Source organism: Lithobates pipiens, unplaced genomic scaffold (genome assembly GCF_037356315.1).
Source record: "Lithobates pipiens isolate NorthernLeopardFrog02 unplaced genomic scaffold, aLitPip1_a1.2 Scaffold_18, whole genome shotgun sequence".
NCBI classification, from domain to species: domain Eukaryota; kingdom Metazoa; phylum Chordata; class Amphibia; order Anura; family Ranidae; genus Lithobates; species Lithobates pipiens.
In genome coordinates this window covers 188,219,355-188,238,519 of record NW_027507758.1, presented here as the reverse complement: position 1 = coordinate 188,238,519, position 19,165 = coordinate 188,219,355, and the positions used below count along the sequence as shown (strand labels likewise).

The 19,165-nt window shown below is 42.3% G+C and overlaps 1 protein-coding gene across 1 annotated transcript in view; it reads left to right on the top strand.

Moving 5' to 3' along the window:
* The first annotated feature begins 3,128 nt into the window (after positions 1 to 3,128).
* The window catches only part of GPATCH11 (G-patch domain containing 11), a 163,752-nt gene continuing 147,715 nt past the window's right edge, over positions 3,129 to 19,165 (top strand). Inside the window, exons 1-2 of the mRNA XM_077486444.1 lie at positions 3,129 to 3,295; positions 7,415 to 7,641. Of these exons, the coding sequence (XP_077342570.1) occupies positions 3,234 to 3,295; positions 7,415 to 7,641 (289 nt within the window). The 5' untranslated portion in view covers positions 3,129 to 3,233. The remainder of the gene's footprint in view (positions 3,296 to 7,414; positions 7,642 to 19,165) is intronic.

The window sequence follows — 19,165 nt, the reverse complement described above, 5'->3', positions numbered from 1 at the left end:
GGACCTATGTACTGTAGTACCCTATACCTTACCAGTCCTTATAAGGACCTTTGTGGAACAAGTAGGTTGTGTGTGACTGATTAGCAGACTGTACGTCGGTCCCTATACCGATGAAGGACTGCTGCAGTATAGGGCAGCGGTCAGCAGTAGTGCACCTCAACCCTATGTATTGTGGACCTATACCAGTCCTTATAGAATAGCAGACTGTACCTCACTCAACCCTATGTACTATAGCACCCTACACCAGGTTATTACCTTACCAGTCCTTATAAGGACCTTTGTGGAACAAGTAGGTTGTGAATGATTAGCAGACTGCAGCAGAAGGGCAGCAGTCAAGTATAATATTCTTTCTATATTTGGAAGAAAGAATATTATACGTGTACAAGCCTATTACCATACCACTGATACCAGTCCTGAAAAGAACCTTTGTGGACCTAATATAGTAACAGCTACTGATTAAACTGACCCTCACTGCCTCACACACTGCTTCCTGCCTGTCCCTATATAAACTGACAAAACAGAGGCTACTGGAACAATAACTGGAATAGCACTTTTGTGGACCTGATAGTAACAGCTAATGACTAAACTGACTGTCCCTACAGCAGACACACCGTCCTGTCCCTTTCTCTAAACTGACAAAAGACACTCAGGCTGCTGCAACAATCAGTTGCACAGCAAACCTATATCCTGAACTACACCTAACACCTATACCAGTCCTGAAAATAACTTTTGTGTACCAAATAGCTAGCGATTTGGGTCACTGCAATCTCTCCCTGCTCCACACAGCAACCTCTCCCTATAGTGACAGAAGAAAGAATGTAAAATGGCCGCCGGATCGGGTGTATTTATAAGTTAGGGGGAATGTCCAAGTGTCCATGTGCTGGAATGTCTCAATTTGGCTGTCCTGTACCCCATGATGGATGTGTCATCATAGGTCAAAGTTCTTTTACACAGAAAACACGGAAGTCCACCGGGCGAACAGCGGCAATAGTCTGCCGATCGGGCGAATCGCGAACAGCCGACCGCCGGGCGAACCGTTCAGCCATCACTATTTGTAACCTAGTTTTTATGAACACGTAGATACTTTTTATATGGATTTTTTTTGTATATGAATAAACTGTAACATCTTGATCAATGCGTTAGATCACGCTCCTTCCATCTCTTTCTTACACTTGGCTTTCTTCGGACCACCCCTGGTCAGTTTAGGCAGCGGGACTCGCATGATCATCTTCTAATTCATCTTTTCCTTTTGAAAGTACTACCATTTTATATCAACAACGCCTTCACGAGCGTAGGAGAAATTATTTCTTTTTTATATTGTCGCACGTAAACTGATGTCTCTCCAAGTGAAATCTGCACAGTTTTCCCCATGAGTTTTCATGCACCTAGACTGTGAATGAGCCCTAAGGCTGGGTTCACACTTATGCGATTGTAGACATCGCATGTGATTCGCACCGCATTCCTGTTCACATCACATGCGATGTGTGTGCGATGCAAATTCGGACATAATGTTTGTATGGCTTAAACCGCACCGCATTCACACCAAAATGATGCAGCGACCTTTTTTTTGGTCCACACTAGAATCGGATCGTATGGGTGTTCAGACCCATGCAACCCGATTCCACAGTTCGCACTGCATTCTCCGAACCGATTTGGGGTTGTCATTAACTTTATATTGACACCCACAGAGGTTTGCAGAGCGCAATGTGAACTGCCTGCGATTCGGGAACCCACACAGGAATCGCTGTGGTTCTGACATTGCACCAGTGTGAACCAAGCCGAAGGCTGGATTCACACCTATGCCGTTTTAGTGCTTTTTGCATTTTGCAGATTTGCACTACAGTCCGTTCAACATTGTTTCCTATGGAACACGTTCTGTAGTGCAAATCTGCAAAATGCAAAAAGCACTAAAAATGCATAGGTGTGCATCCAGCCTCAAACTGACAGATTAGGGTTGCCACCTTTTCTTCAAGTCAAACCCGAACACTTTAGCGGCGTACAGCAATCTTTTTTTATAGTATAAACTATACATATATTTTGCAATTAAATAACATTTCTAATCAAATGAAGTTAACCACAAGAGTCTCTCTTTACATCTGAACTCGCAGAGTTCCCTTTCACTATAAGGTAGGGGGGGGGGGGCTCTGCAGACTCTGATATAAGGGAGAACGTTGGGGACTCTGACATAAGTGGGGCTCTGGGAACCCTGATCTAAGGGGGAACACTGACAACTCTGATGTACGGAGAGGACTCTCTGATGTAAGCGGGAACACTGTGGCCTCTGGTGTAAAGGGGAACGCCGATGTAAGGGGTGCTCTGAGAACCCTGATTTACCTTAGTGTACTCACTCAGAGGCAGGTGACAAAAGGGGGGAGACTTCAGTCACAGACAGGGATGGATGGTGAGCTCACTCACCCCTTGGCAGCCAGCACCTCTCATCTAGATGTAGCTGAGGCTGCTGGACTTCAAATTTCTGACCCCCATTTTCCTTTTTTGAGGCACAGCGCCAGGGATTGTGTGGGCAGACAGAGAGGGGTAGGGGTGGGAGGAAGAGGAGCAGATCAAGCCCTCTCTCCTCTCCTGTCTGTGTGTGTGTGTATGTGTGTGGGGGGGGGGGGGGGGTATGGTTTGTTAATGCTGGCTTTGGGCAGTGTGAAAGAGAGTGTAACAGACACTCTTGGCTTAGACAACTGCAGCCAGCAACCCTGCAGGAAAGCCACAGTCTGGTCTGAGTAATGTGTCCGGGTTGCAGGTGGTCTGAAACCCGAACGCATGATTCCAAGCCCGAACTGTCCGGGTGAATCCAGGACAGGTGGCAACCCTATGACAGATAGTGGGAAGCATTTATGACAAGAGGGATCTACTTGACATAATTTTTTTTTTTTTTTAATGAGTTTAATACAAAAATCTGACAAGATATAATTTACTGCTACACCAACTTTAGAATTATCCAGTAAACTATCTGTGGGAAGTAATTCTGACAACTCGCATTTTTCTACACGAATTCAGTGCGTCCTACAACACAGCCGCACTCCTATCAGCTGCTCTCTGCACACCTACTAGTGGACTTACTCCAGCACTAAAGATGGCGCTTCGAGCACCTAACCATGTGAGGGTAGCTTCCGGTGGGAAGGAGATAACGAACGAACCAGTGTAACCCTAACTAGCTCCTTTCCTGTTGCTGATTTAGTAAAGGCAAGAAGTTGTGTGTGAAACAAACCAAACGAATCGCGATGAGTAATGCAGGGGAAGAAGAAGAGGATGATTATATGTCCGATAACTTCATCAATTCATTGTAAGCAGCGCACGGTTCAGTCCTATTCTATGGGAGCGCCCACCTAAATAATAGACCTGGTTCTAGTGAACCAGATTTGAGAGCAATGCAGATGTGGACTGATAGGCTTTCAGCAGATGGGCTTCTATTATTATTTTTACAATATGTACAGTAACCTGCATGTTGTGAGCTTTCAGGAAATCCTATCAGAGCAGAGTGGAAATTGACAACAGAAATGAAAAGGAGGTTTTCATGTAGATACCTGGGAATACAAGGAGAATGAGGCTACCAATGCCTGATTGTTCCATCACACCTTGGTTTGGGGTACGCAGCTTGCCAGTTACATTTAACCCTTTCCTGATTACCATACAGCGGGGGGCAGGAAAGATTGGCCAATCACGGGACCACTGTAATCGACTGTCACATGATCGGGAGCCAGCCCCCCCTCCGCTGGTTGGCGATCTTTAGCGGATATCAAGAGTTGCCTTTCACAGCTCAGTCTTTTTGCTGGGAGAATATAGTGAGCGAGCACAGAACCATCAGGTGCTCAGCGACGCACATATGCCAAGTGTGGGCATTAAAACCTAGCCTTTTGCCACAGCCACACATATGTTAAAGTGATTGTAAAGTTGTGTGTGTTTTTGTTTTTATTTATTTGTTTATAACAGACATGTTATACTTCCTCTGTGCAGTTGGGTTTACACAGAGCAGTCCCAATTCTCCTCTTCTCGTGTCCCTCTTTGCTGCTCCTGGCCCCTCCTTCCTCTCGCGTACCCCCACAGCAAGGAGCTTGCAAGGGGGGCACCCGAGCCGAGTCACAGCTCCATGTGTCTATTCAGACACAGAGCCGCCACCTGGCCCTGTCCTCTCTCCCCTGATTGGCTAACTGACTTTTATTGACAGCCACAGGTTCCAATGGTGCTGCTGCTGTGTCTTAGCCAATCAGGGGGAGAGTCCTGGATGGCTAACTTGTGGACATCGCTGGACAGAGATGGGGGGTCAGGTAAGTATTAGGGGGCTGGGGAGGCTGCTACACACTGAAGGTTTTTTTTTTTTATCTTGATGCAGTAACATAAAGAAAAAAAACTTTTGCCTTTACAACTCCTTTAAGAGGTTTAAAGATGAAATCGAAGGGCTTGTTCACATTAGCGTTTGACGGGCAGTGAGAAAGCGCTGTATCGCCTTCACACCAAATGTTTGAACCCTGCACTAGTGCACCGAAACTGTATGCATGGCACGTGGTTGAAGAGCAGCTCTAGTAACTTTAATAGGTCACATTTATTGGGTGGTAGAACCTGCTGAAAGTGATAGGGTGTATAATTCCTGCTGTGAAGCAAAGCATTGTGACCACATCATGTGTACACCAATGGGAACTGCCTCTGTAACTAAAGGGGGCACAGTGGGGGGGGGGGGGGGGGGGGGTGTGGCTCATCCCTCTGGGTTTTAAATCTAGTGTAAACGAAACCTGAGTAAAATAAATGTTTTATTGCATAGATCTATAATGCGCACATAAGGAGAGGAGACCATTCATATCATTATAAACTCTTGTGTTTTTCACCTGCGTAAGATGCGCTTTGATCATGTAGTTTCACAGTCTCATTTGTTGCTCCTTAGGGCTATTGTAGAATAAATCTTCTCATTCTGGTGTCAGCAGGTACTACTTATGCTCAAACATGAGGTATGCAACATTGAGCTGCACTGCATGACCGTTGTCTGCAGTTTTAGAACTGGCACTTCCTTCCTATTAAGAAACGATATCTCCCACAATCACTGGGTCGCCCAGGCTGGTGCAGGTGAGAGCTGCACAGTAATTAGTTGAGACACAAGCAGGCAGAACATTCTGTTATGCACAGAGAGCTCCTTTATGTGAAGTGCTAGTTCACACCAGTTTGCAGCCATTCAGGGATCATACTATATTTGGTAACGGATGTTTTTCTGTTAAAGAATAACAGATCATTGCTAGGACACAAAAAACAATTGTTTTCTGTGTGCCCCGCATAATGTGCAATGCAGACACGCTGCATTTTTCCTCAGCACAACTTGATACACCCCATCTCAGCCACTGTGCATAAAGCTTAATGAAGTGTTATTGTGTGACCCTTCAATGAATTTGAAATAAAATGTAAACACTGATGTGTTACCCCCTCACTGCTGGTACACAACAGACATCAGCCTGCGAAGTGGATCATTGTAGACTGGTGTGTCTGCTGGTCTGTTGTGCCTCAGTGGTAAGGGGCTTTTTCATCGCACAAAATATTTTTATTTTTTATTTATTTATTTTTTATAGAAGTGTCACAAAATAAAACTTCACAAGTGACAACTGAGCTGTGGTGCAGTGAGTTACACTGTGGAAAAATTCTGTAAATGGCAGTCATGCCAAGCACAGAACCCAGAAAATTGCTACTATTCCTGTAGCAGCAGCTTTCTATTACAGTGATTTTAGCTTCCACAGCTGACCCTCAGCTATGAGATATGCATACTTTAATGTGTACAACAAAGACCGTACTTGGTTGTACAACTGTTGCCACGAAAATAGTCCTCTTCCTAAAAAGTCAATGGTGTATGTGACACTAATGCATCTATAATTTTTAGAACAGCTCTGTTCAGGGCACCAGTCCTCAGGAAGGATGTACTGGAAATGGAGCGAGTACAGAGAAGGGCAAGAAAGCAAATAAAGGGTCTGGAGGATATTAGTTATGAAGAAAGGTTGCAAGCACTGAACTTATTCTCTCTGGAGAAGAGACGCTTGAGAGGGGATATGATTTCAATTTACAAATACCATACCGGTGATCCCACAATACGGAAAAAACTGACACGTAATGGGCTAGTATGCACTGCATACAGAAAATGGGGAAAACTCCCCCAAAATGGGGTTTTTAGGCAGCAAGATATGTATGTGTCTTCCCCTTGTTGTATGCACTGCATACAAGCTCACTATGCTTTTACTTTGCATGGAACAAAAGAGGAAGTAAAACCCATTAGGGTTTACTTCCTCTTTAAGGTAAGTAATGTCCCAGTAATTGTACCTCCCCATCCCCCCCACCCTTCTTCCTATATAGTTACCTGAGTCCTATCTTGATTCAGCACTGTGTCCGTCTGCTGTGGCACTGGTCTCTATTCCTCTCCTCCCAGGACTCGGACAGAAGCGGGAGCCGTTGGCTCCAGCTGCTGTCAAGCAAATCCTTTTGAGGAGGGAGGTGGGGCGCAGGGTAAAGTTGCTCTGTGTGTGTCTATAGAAGCATACAGCAGGGCTCGGGAGCATGCTCACACGTTTCTCCATAGAACAGAGCTTTCTAAGGGTCACATACGAGAAGCAGCCCAGAATGTCGGGTGGGGGACCCCAAAAGAAAAGGTTCCATTACACAAAGTACATATACCATGTTACCAGATGCACAAATGCAACAAAAATTACATTTTTCTCAGCTATTAGAAAACTAGCCTTGTAAGTTTGAGGGCTTGTTCACACCATACGTGCATGAAAACTGATGGGAAAACCACACAGATTTCACTTGCAGAGACATCCGTTTATGGCCTTGTTCACACTATGGTGCAGAGACGTCAGTTTTTCTGCTCGTGTTCTGCAAGAGCTCAAAAATAAACAATTGTCTATGTGCACTGTTCACACCACAATGTGCGTTTTTTTTATTTTTTATATTTTTTTTTTCTGTACAGGAATCTGCAATGCGTACAACATCAACATTGTTATATAGGGCATATAACTGATGTGCATGTAAACTGATATGAAACTGATGTCTCTGCAAGTGAAATCTGCATGTTTTTCCAATCAGTTTTCATGCACTTATGGTGTGAACAAGCCCTACATCAGTTCACATCCGTTTTCACTGACGTCTCTGCACCATGGTTTGAATGAGGCCTGAGATGTGATTGGTTATGCAGAAAACAGACAGAAGGTTACACAGCTCAGGCTTCGGAAAGTACGCTCCCTCTGACCCTCTATTGTTTGGGTCCAGACTGATGTTAATTAGGAGAGATATCAGACTTAATGGTTGCAGTGTTTATTGCATAGCATTAGTATCTCACAGAGTAATTCAGTTATGAAGAGTGCCTATGTACAAAGAGAAAACACTTAAAATAAATATGTGCTATTAATTTTTATATGTTTATTTTCTTTCATTTCAGAAAAGATGTTCGACCAGGAATACCTGTACCGAGAAGTGTCAAGGCATCCTATCAGAAGGAAGAACGGCAAAAGGAAAGTAACATAAAGAACAGACAGAAAAGCTTGAAGGAGGTGGAAAAAGAGAGAAGAGACACAGTTCTCAACGAGGAACTTAGTAATGAAAACAAAGGATTTGCTTTACTTCAGAAGATGGGCTATAAAAAGGGTCAAGCCCTTGGCAAACAAGGTAACCAACTCTTAGATAAATTTGTGAAATACACTTTAAGGGAAGGTTTTACATTCTTCATGATCAGGGCATTTTTTTTGCTATACAGCACTGTGCTACTTTAATTGCATTAAATGCACGGTCATGCAACACTGTACCCAAATGAAATGTATATCATTTATTTTTTTTATTTCACACAAATCGAGCTTTCTTGGTTGTATTTAACCACTTCAGCCCGTAAGGATTTACTCATAAACAGAGAATTTTGTGCTATATGGCACTGCGTCTCTTTAACTGACAATTGTGCAGTCGTGCGTTGCTGCACCCAAAGAAAATTGACGTCCTTTTTTTTTTCCCCACAAATAGAGCTGTCTTTTGGTGGTATTTGATCACCTCTGCGATTTACATTTTTTGCGCTATAAACAAGAAAAGAGTGACAATTTTGAAGAAAAAGCAATATTTTTTACTTTTTGCTATAATAAATATCAAAAAATATATAAAAAAAACAAAGTTCTTCAGTTTAGGCTGATATGTATTCTTCTACATATTTTTGGTTAAAAAAAATCACAATAAGCATATATTGATTGCTTTGCGCAAAAGTTATAGCGTCTACAAAATAGGCGATGGATTTATGGCATTTTTATTATTCATTTTTTAGTAGTAATGACTGCGTTGTTATGGCCATCAGACACATTTGACACCATTTTGGGACAATTTTCATTTATACAGCGATCAGTGCTATAAAAATGCACTGATTACTGTGTAAATGACACTGGCAGGGAAGGGGTTAAACACTAGCGGGCAATCAAGGGGTTAAGTATGTCCTAGGGAGGTGTGACAGCAATCACTGCTCTGGATCACAGGGAGTAGTAGATCCCTGTCATGTGACTAGGCAGAACGGGGAAATGCCTTGTTTACAAAGGTATCTCCCCGTTCTTCCAATCCATGACACGATCGCGGGCCCCTGGGGGACATCGCGTCCATGAGACCTGCGGTCACGGAGCACGCAGCGGGCGTGCGCGCCCACAATGCCTCGTCTTAAAGGGGACGTACCTGTACGCTCATTTGCCCAGCTGTGCCATTGTGCCGGCGTAAATCGTTGTGCGCTGGTTGGCTAGTGGTTAATCACCACTGGGTTTTTCATTTTTTGCTATTTTAAATGAAAAAAATAACCAAAATTTTGAAAAAAAAAAGTTCTGAGTTTGTTATAAAATTTTGCAAACAAATAATCTTTCTTCAAAATTTTATGGCAAAATGTAGTCCTCTACATTTCTTTGGCAAAAATAACCCAATTCGTTGGGGATGCACTGAAATTTCAGCCGCCGAAACATATCGGCCGAAAATGGCCTTTTCGGCAAAGTGCCGATAATGGGGTGGGTCCTCGTCCCTGGTGCCACCCAGTACGGGGGTGTTGTTCTGGAGTGTCCCTGTCCAGTCCTCTCACCACCTCTCATCTTCTCTCCTCCCACTCCCTCCTCGACGAGGCGGCTGAAAGCCAAGAACAGTGCTCTATCTATGGAAGAAAGATGTCAGCAGCACACAGCATTAAGGAGCAGCTTGTCAGTGTGATCAGCAGGAGGAGCATTAATAGTGTGCAGCACCGCAAGGGTTAAGAGTACAGGATTTGTTTGACATGCTGTTAGAAACAGTGAGCCCGCTCGCACCGGTGCACCTTACAGTATAAAGGCTCAACGTTAAAAATCTCTATATATTTCACATTCGAGTGTCCTGCCGGCCCTCCCTTATGTGTTACACCACAGGGACACGTTTCTTCCTCAGGGGAATCTGTTAATAAATGTAAGGTTATGCATCATGCATACTAGAGGGAATACAACTGGGGGAATCCATGGTGGTGAAGTATCTTGGTAGATCATAAGCTTAATAATAACATGCCATGCAAAGCTGCAGTTCCAAAGCGTGCAAAATCCTTTCTTGTATTAAGAGAGGTATGGACTCCAGAGAGAGAGAGATAACATTTTGCTCCTTTACAAAACATTAGTAAGACCTCCCCTGGAATATGCAGTTCAGTTTTGGGCGAACTGAGTAAAGTGCAGAGAAGGGCAACCAACGTGATAAGTGAGGCATGAAGCAACTAGGCTATGAGGAAAGATTAGAGGAACTGAATTTATTCTTTTGAGAAGAGAAGATTATACATGTTGATCATATCCCCTCTTAAATACATAAGTGGTTCATATAGTGATTGTGAAGTTGAGTTATTCACTTTAAGGTCATCACAGAGGACAAGGGGGCACTATTTACATCTGAAGGAACAGAGATTTAACCTCTGAATATGGAAAGGCTTCTTAACAGAAAGAGCTGTGAAAATGTGGAATACACTCCCTCGAGGTGGTTCTGTCCAGCTCCATAGATTGCATTAAAAAAGGCCAGGATTATTTCCTAAATTTACATAATATTACTGGATACTAATATTTATAGGTAAAGTTGATCAAGGAAATATCCCTGGGGGTGCACCAGTATGTTGCAGTGCCTGCAGCTGCCGCCCCCTCACAGTAAATGAACTCGGGGCTGGCAGCAAGTGGTTAACCACTTCCCATCCGACCTATAGCAGAATGATGGCCGGGTGATGGTTCTGTTATCCTGACGTCTTTCAAGATAACATGCCGGCACGAGCCCGCGGGGGTGCTCAGCGATCGGTGGTGCGGCGTGTCAGTGGTCTGGCACACCACATCCCCAATCGTGGTAAGGAGCCTCTGTGACCAATCGCAGCTGATCATCGTGTGAACCAGGATGCGGCAGCTCTCCCTGTCAGAGGGGGGGTCTGCACTGATAATCGGCACATTGATTATCGGCGCAGCCTCCATGAGAGGTGACCACCACAGATTCAAATCCACCAGTCAGTGCCCATCACAGTGCCAATCAGTGCCCATCAGTATCACCTATTCGTACCTCATCAGTTCTGCCCACCAGTGCTATCTATTAGTGCCGCCTATCGATACCCATCAATTCTACATATTAGTGCCACCTCATTAGTGCCCATCAGTGAAGGAGAAAAGCAAACTTTTTATAACAAACAGAGAAACTTTTTTTTAACTTTTTTAGTTTAGCAAAAAATAAAAACTGCAGAGGTGATCAAATACCACCAAAAGAAAGCTGTATTTGTGGGAAGAAAATTCTAAAAATGTCGTTTGGGTATTGATGCAGTTGTCATTCAAAGTGCGAGAGCACTGAAAATTGTCCTGGGCAGAAAAGGGGCAAAAGTGCCCAGTATTGAAGTGGTTAATTAGTACTTTGTCCAGATTATGTATAGCAGTGGTCATCAACCCTGTCCTCAGGGCCCACTAACAGGCCAGGTTTGCAAGATAACTGAAATTCATCACAGGTCATAACATTTGCTGCTCAGTGATTGCAGTATTCTAGTCTGCATCTTCCCAAGGTAATACATAAAACCTGGCCTGTTAGTGGGCCCTGAGTACAGGGTTGATGGCCACTGATGTATAGTATGCTGCCATTCTTTCAGGGTTATTTCATACGGAAAAGAAAGAACTGGAATATTTTGTAAACAATCAACAGCAATAATATGACTTTGCCCAAGTTTTAAAAATCATTTTATGCACGAAGGATACTTACAACCCACAAAACAGTATATTTTTTGTAGAAAAGAGACCCTAGAGAAAAACTAGTGGTACTTCCAGTATTTTATGTCGCATGATTTTAGCACAATAGTTTAGCAACTGCAAAATTTCATTAAAAAAATATGCTACTATTCATTTTAGGGCACACAAATGCAATATATTACCCAATCTTTTTGTAAGATATTAAAAATGATTTTGTACCAAGTAACTAGATGCCCAACATGTCTTGGGAGCGCGGCGTAGTGGTTATCACTCTCGCTTAGCAGTAAAAAGGGTCGCTGGTTTGAATCCCAACCACGACACTACCTGTCTGGAGTTTGCATGTTCTCCCCGTGCCTGCGTGGGTTTCCTCCGGGTACTCCGGTTTCCTCCCACACTCCAAAGACATGCAGGTAGGTTAATTGGCTTCTGTCCAAAATCAGCCCTAGTATATGAATGTGAGTTGGGGACCTTGGATTGTGGCTCCTTAAGGGTAGAGACTTATGTGAGTGTGCAATGTACAGGGATAGGGACAATTGTAGACACTCACTCAGGTTGAACTGGATGGACTGGTGTCTTTTTTTTTTTTTCAACCTTACTAACTATATAACTATATGTCAAGCCTTAAAACTGTGTGCATCTGTGAAGTGGCGCAAACTTGGGTACCCTAAATCTTCCCTATGCAATGCTTTAAAAGACCCTATAGTTTATCAGTTTAGTGTTCACTGTAAATAATAGTTCTAGAGCTATTGCAGTCAATGCATAGTATGTGGAGATATGTAACATGTAGTACAATCATTGTGTTTGGTATGTAGAAACCCCAAATGCATGTCTTTACGTTTTTGTATGTGAGGGTGGAGCAGGGCTCAATTATTATTATTATTTATTTTTTTTGGTGGTATGGTTTAACTGCCTGGGTGTAATAATTTTTTTAAATTAAATAAAAATACAAAATGTATTGGATGTGTTTTTATAGCAGAAAGTAAAAAATATAGTGTTTGTGGTTTTTTGTTTATTTTTTTTATTTTTTTTATTGTCTGTCTTTTTTTGCTTATAGTGTAAAAAATAAAAATGTCAAAAAAAAAAAATGCCACCAAAAGAATACTTGGGGGGAACAGCAATTTTATTTGGGTAAAGTGTTGCACAACCGCACAATTATCAGTTAAAGTAACACATTACCGTATCACAAAAAATGGCCTGGTCGTGGGGGGGGGGGTAAAGCTGCCAAAGGTCAAATGGATAATAAAAAAAAAAAAGGGGGGGGGGGGGAGGGTGCAGACTTGATGGTTACATTTTTTTTCTGCCGTCACTTTTCTATGTTGATGCTGTGACCCTATGAGAAAGCTGCACACAGAATTTATTTTTGTTCGAACTTTATTAATGGTCAAGTTTTATGGAATTTCTTTGCTTTGTTTTACTGACGTTCTTTCCCTGTTCTATATTATATCATGCAATTTATAGAAGGAAAAAATCTGAGTACAACATATTTTAAAATGTATGCATTCATTTATGAAGCTGATTTTTATTTTTTTGGCCGCAAACATTTGTAAAATAACTGATGTGGCCCTAGTGGAGAGTCTGTATATATTAGATTACTCACTTATTGTGCAGTGTGCACACGGCTGGACTTTTCGACAGCAAAGGTCAAACGATTCCACTGTGCATGGGCTTCATTGGACCTTTTGCTGTCGAAAAATCAGACGAACTTTAGATTTAGAACATGTTTCAAATCTTTCCGACAGACTCGAGTCTGGTCGAAAAATCCATTCGTCTGTATGCTAGTCCGACAGAGGAAAAGCAACGCTAGGGCAGCTATTGGCTATGAACTTCTTATTCTAGTCCGGTCGTAGGTGATCTTATCCATATGCTCTGGAGGTGTCCTAAACTGGTGAGGTACTGGAGATCGATTATAGCCAAAATCAATAGCATTTTCCAGGTGCAGTTGGAAATAGACCCACTGATATGTCTATTGGGGAGCCTTAACGAGGGACTGTGCACCCCTTTGGTGTACATTGCACTCACAAGACTCCTATACATAGCCAGGAAACTGCCTGTATTTGGTTCTCGGGAAATGCACCTAAAATGACACAATGGATCCAGCAGGTTAATACCACCCTTATTAGGGAAAAAAATCCATACCACCATAGGAGATCTCCAAATAAATTTTATGGTATATGGCAGTGCTGGCCAGATGTGGCACCACCACAACTGGCATTAGATTGCTACTTGGATAACAACTTCTGCACAGGAACCTCTAGGGAGCAAAAAGTGGATCAGGAGATCTATTGGAGGAGACCTACCAGTAACTGAATGTTTTTATTAATACTGGGATTGCTGGTGGAACTAGAGTGAGTTGTTTTGTTTATATGTTCTTGTTTTCCTTCCCTATTTTTTATTTTTATGCTTCTGTTATTTTGTTGCTCTCCCCTCGGTTAGGGGCGCTATGAGGATGTAGGGGTTCTACAATGGTCTATATGGTATGGAATGGACAAAAATGGATATGCATTTTCAAATATCTATAGATTGCTTGGATTACACCAAATATTGCTTTACACTCTTTGTATACCTGTGCAATTATACCTTCTAGTGCCTTATGCTTTCATCAATAAAAACCCTTTTGTTGATTTAAAAAAAAAAAAAAAAAAAGTCTGGTCATGTGTACACGGCATTAGAGTTCTTCCTGGTGTTTATTCCACCCAAGCCTCCCGCATGATCCTTCTGAGCACTCGTATCCTGAGACCCGGTTCACACTGAGGCGGCACGACTTGCAGCGTGACTGCCTCAGGCGACCGGGATCCGACTTTAGCGGCGGCTTGCAAAATGACTTCTGTATAGAAGTCAATGCAAGTCGCCTCAAAAGTCGTACAGGAACCTTTTTCTAAGTTGGAGCGACTGGAGTCGCTCCGATTAGAACAGTTCCATTGCACAGAACGGGGCGCGACTTGTCAGGCTGCTAAGTCGCCTGACGAGTCGCCCCTGTGTGAACCGGCTCTCACCATCCCCTTCTCTTTTTCTGCAGGTGAGTTTTAATTCCAGAAAAAAAAAATCAGAGGGCACCTCTATCTGGGTGTGGAGTATTGGAAACGGCTATTTGGTAGTGATGAATAAATATAGCACTCACATTTGATGGAGGAAATGTCAAATGACTGGTTGATGTTTCCTCTATCAAATGTGAGTGCTATATTTATTCATCACTACCAAATAACTGTTTCCAATACTCCACACTCGGATAGAGATGCCCTCTGCTTTTTTCCTGCTTTCACACACTAGGTTTACTCAGGACCTCTATCGGGGAGCTGCTTCATCCCTTTTTTTTTTTTTTTTTTTAACTCCACTTTTCATCCCGCACATCCACCCTAATGGATTACTGGTCAGGCTACAGCAGCGCCATAGTCTTTTCCTATTAAGTTGTAATGTTCAATGGAACTACAGGCAAATCGCATCTTTTTTTTTTTTTTTTTTTTTTTTAGAATCCAGTGGTGGTAGTAATAGATTTTTACTTTTCCCTTCCTCCTCCTGCTCCTTCTCTTCTCTCCTCCTCACAGAATCGCATTAGAATCACATCTGTAAAACACAAATCGCACTACAAATTCACACTACACTCGCATTCCAAATCACGTGTAAATCGCACCGCATCCAGGCTGAACCTAGGCTCACTCCTTCTCTAGCTCTGTTTATCACATGTGGTAGTCACAACAATAGAGAATGAAGCCGGTTCACTCTCACAGATTTATCAGCTAAACTGCACTTAACACCGGGAAGGAGGAGGCTTAAATCTCAACTTGGAGGGATGATAAGACCCTATCTGCAGACCCTTCCCTAGACACAAAGTAAAAATAATTTGGAGACATACATGTACTTTTTTTACTTACTAATAATGTTAATAAACTAATCTTTAAATGACAGGTTCACATTAAGCTAAAAGTAAAGAAAACCTTTTTTATTATTATTATACATGATTTATATAGCGCCAACAGTTTACGCAGCGCTTTACAATGTATAGGGGGGACAACACAATTACAGTACAGGAGGGCCCTGCTCGTAGAGCTTACATTCTAAAGGGAGGGGGTGGTGGTACAAAAGGTAATAGCTGCAGAGAATGATTTCTTCATACAGGCTTATTTGTCCTCACACCTGCCCCTAAAAAGTGACTTTGCATTATAGCCTCATGTACAGTGCCTTGAAAAAGTATTCATACTACTTTACATTTTCCACATTTTGTTGCAACCAGAAACGTAAATGTCTTTTATAAGCTAGACCAACACAAAGTGGCACATAATTGTGAAGTGGAAGGAAAATGATAAATGGTTTTCAATAATTTTTACAAATAAATGTGAAAAGTGTGGTGTGCATTTGTATTCAGCCCCCTTTACACTGATACCCCTAACTAAAGTCTAGTGGAACCAACTGCCTTCAGAAGTCGCCGAATTGGTAAATAGAGTCCACCTGTGTGTAATGTAATCTCAATATAAATACAGCTGTTCTGTGAAGTTCTCAGAGGTTTGTTAGAGAACCTTAGTGAACAAACAGCATCATGAATGGCAAGAAACACACCAAACAGGCGAGGGATACAATTGTGGAGCTGTTTAAAGCAGGGTTAGGGTATAAAAAAAATCCAAAACTTTGAACATCTCACAGAGCACTGTTAAATCCATTATTTGAAAATGGAGTATGGCACAACTGCAAACCTACCAAGACATGACCGTCCACCTAAACTGACAGGCTGAGGAGGGAGAGCATTAATCGGAGAAGCCACCAAGAGACCCATGGTAACTCTGGAGGAGCTGCAGAGATCCACAGTTCAGGTGGGAGAATTTGTCCACAGGACAGCTATTAGTCATTCACTCCACAAATCTGGCCTTTATGGAAGAGTGGCAAGAAGAATTGTTGAAAGAAAGCCATAAGAAGTCCCATTTGCAGTTTGTAAGAAGCCATGTGGGGGACCCAGCAAACGTGGAAAAAGGTGCTCTGGTCAGATGAGACCAAAATTTAACTTTTTGGCCCAAAAGCAAAACCTCATGTATGGTGGAAAACTAACATGGCACATCATCATCCTAAACACACCATCCCCACTGTGAAACATGGTGGTGGCAGAATCATGTTGTGGGGATGCGTTTCTTCAGCAGGGACAGGGAAGCTGGTCAGAGTTGATGGGAAGATGGATGGCGCCAAATACAGGGCAATCTTAGAAGAAAACCTGTTAGTCTGAAAAAGACTTGAGACTGGGGTGGAGGTTCATCTTCCAGCAGGGAAATTACCCTAAAAATACAGCCAGAGCTACAATGGAATGTTTTAGATCAAAGCATATTCATGTGTTAGAATGGCCCAGTCAAAGTCCAGACCTAAATCCAATTGAGAATCTGTGGCAAGACTTGGAAAAATGCTGTTCAGATGCTCTCCATCCAATCTGACAGAGCTTGAGCTATTTTGCAAAGAAGAATGGGCAAAAATGTACGTCTAGATGTGCAGAGCTGGTGGAGACATCCCCAAAAAGACTTGCAGCTGTAACTGCAGCGAAACGTGGTTCTACAAAGTATTGTCTTTGGGGCTGAATGCAAATGCACGCCACACTTTTTTTTTTTCACACTTATTATTTGTAACAAATTTTGAAAACATTTATCACTTTCTTTCCTCTTCATAGTTATGTGTCACTTTGTGTTGGTTTATCGCATAAAATGTAAAAAAAATACATTTCCATTTTTGGCTGTAACATGACAAAATGTGTAAAATTAAATGAATACTTTTTCAATGCACTGTAGATGTAAAAAAAATATATATATAAATTTTTTTTTTTTTATAAAATCTGAGTTTTGTAAGATACTATTTTTGGATTTATAACATTTATTTTGCAGAATTTACAGTATTTTAATCATACACTGTACTTTTTAGAATGGTTTTTAAATGAGGATTTCACCTTTTATTGGGTTTTCCTAGGTGGATACGAGTTTCTCTCACGTCCTCACGCTGCTCCCTGTTGGCATTAGTTTCTCATCAGCAGCAACAGCTGCCCAGGTTAATTCCAAAAGAGAAAATGCTGTTATCAGCTAATAGTCTGAAAGTTTCAATTTAATTAGTTGCTGTGGAGACTTGGCAACACACAAGGCACCAGTTAGGCAGTATGAATAAACAATAGGATGGGCAAGTGCAATTTAAATTGAGCACCACACAGTATATAGCATTAAGCCTGACCTCAAAAGTGGCTATACTGACACTAGAAGCTGTTTACCTGTCACTATTTAGTATTACCCATGTCAGACCAGCTGACATTTAGCACAATGGGTTCAGGTTTTAAATAGATTTTGCTCTAGATTTCTAGTAGATTTTAACCTTTTCTTACCAGGATATGCATTATTTCTTATGTAAAATTACAGGGAAGGGAGCCTAGGTTCACATTTGCGTGAACAGACATCCTATGTGATTTTCACCCGCATGGGCGTTCTCACCTATGTGATTCAATTCCTGTGCGAGTTCACAGTTTGCACTGTGACCTAGGAACCGATCTGGTGACATTAACAATGTATTGACACCCGCAGCGGTTCGCAGAGGGCAATGTGAACTTCCTGTGGGAGAGATGCGATGCGGGAACTGGCGCTGGTTTCCGCATCGAAAAAGTGTGAACCTAGGCGGAGAGTTGTAATTTGCCCTAAATCCACATAGTGGGGGTGATTTACTAAAATGGCTGCATAAAGACTCTGGTGCAGCTGTGTGTAGTAACAAATCGGCTTCTGACTTCGGTGTGGTAAATTAACCGTTTGCCGACCGTATCACTTAGATGAAAGCCGCTCTGCTGTGCCGGATCGCATACTAGGTATGTGAATCAGTACTCCTGGGCAAGGGGTGCACACACCGCCAGCGACCTTGATGTGCAGCAATTTATACACAACACAGATAGCGATTAGCTGTTTGTCTGGAAGACGCACAGGACAGAGCTCTGCCTAAGTAAACAAGGCAGAGCTCTGTTCCGTCAGCAGGGAAGTTATACATTTTCTTTCCTTGCAAAGCGGGGAATAAAACCCATCACTTCCTTAGTAAAAGTAGTACACCAAAACACTGGTTAGGCACACATTTAACCCTTTGATTTCTCTAGTTGTTTAACCATTTGTCAGCCAGTGTTATTAGTACAGTGAAGTAACTGATCAATTCAATCTATTATTATCAGTTATGTATTACTTTGTCTAGTCCCTATAGTTTAGCTATCTATCTATACGCCAAGCACATGCTATCGTTAATATCACATAACTACCACCATTGGCTATGAAATCAATACACGGTCTAAGATCAATTAAATCTCATTTATTTCCCAAGGAAATAGGAAAACGTGCATAAAGTATCAATAGAAGTTACAATAATACATAGCATACAATCAGAATACGATATAAGCCTTATACTTATCCGACCCTCGTGACTCGACCTCCTGATGGAATAGAGACCGAGCTCATTGTTGCAACCCTTTTTGTTAAACATACCTCAGCCATACCACACCCCATAGCCCACCCTACTTCTCCCGTGGACCAATCAGCGTCTCTGTGGCGTTTCCTCCCCCAGGCTAATCACCTCGGACAGTCCTGCCATACTTGGCCTCTGGGGGGCAGTGTCTGCCCATGAATTGCAACTGCTCCGACTGGGTTCCCATCTTGTGGTTCGATCTCGGACGCCCCCTCCCGCTCACTAATTATCTTCTTTGTTCTTGCAGACAGACCGGCACCATATTGTCTTTGAAGTTCAGTACACTCCAGGTGGGCTGAATAGAACTCATTCTGCTATTCAGATTGTGTTTTGGTGCCACATTCCTTCCTTTTAAACATGTGGGACTGCAAGTATCAATATGGCTGAGTTCGGCTGTACAAACAGCTGTGTAGATGTATAATATTAATTCCTGTTTGACTCCAACATACAGTGACAGTGTGAATTTTTAGCATTGATCACTGTATTTGTGTCACTGGTTCCAAAAAATTGTGAGTGTTGTCTGCCGC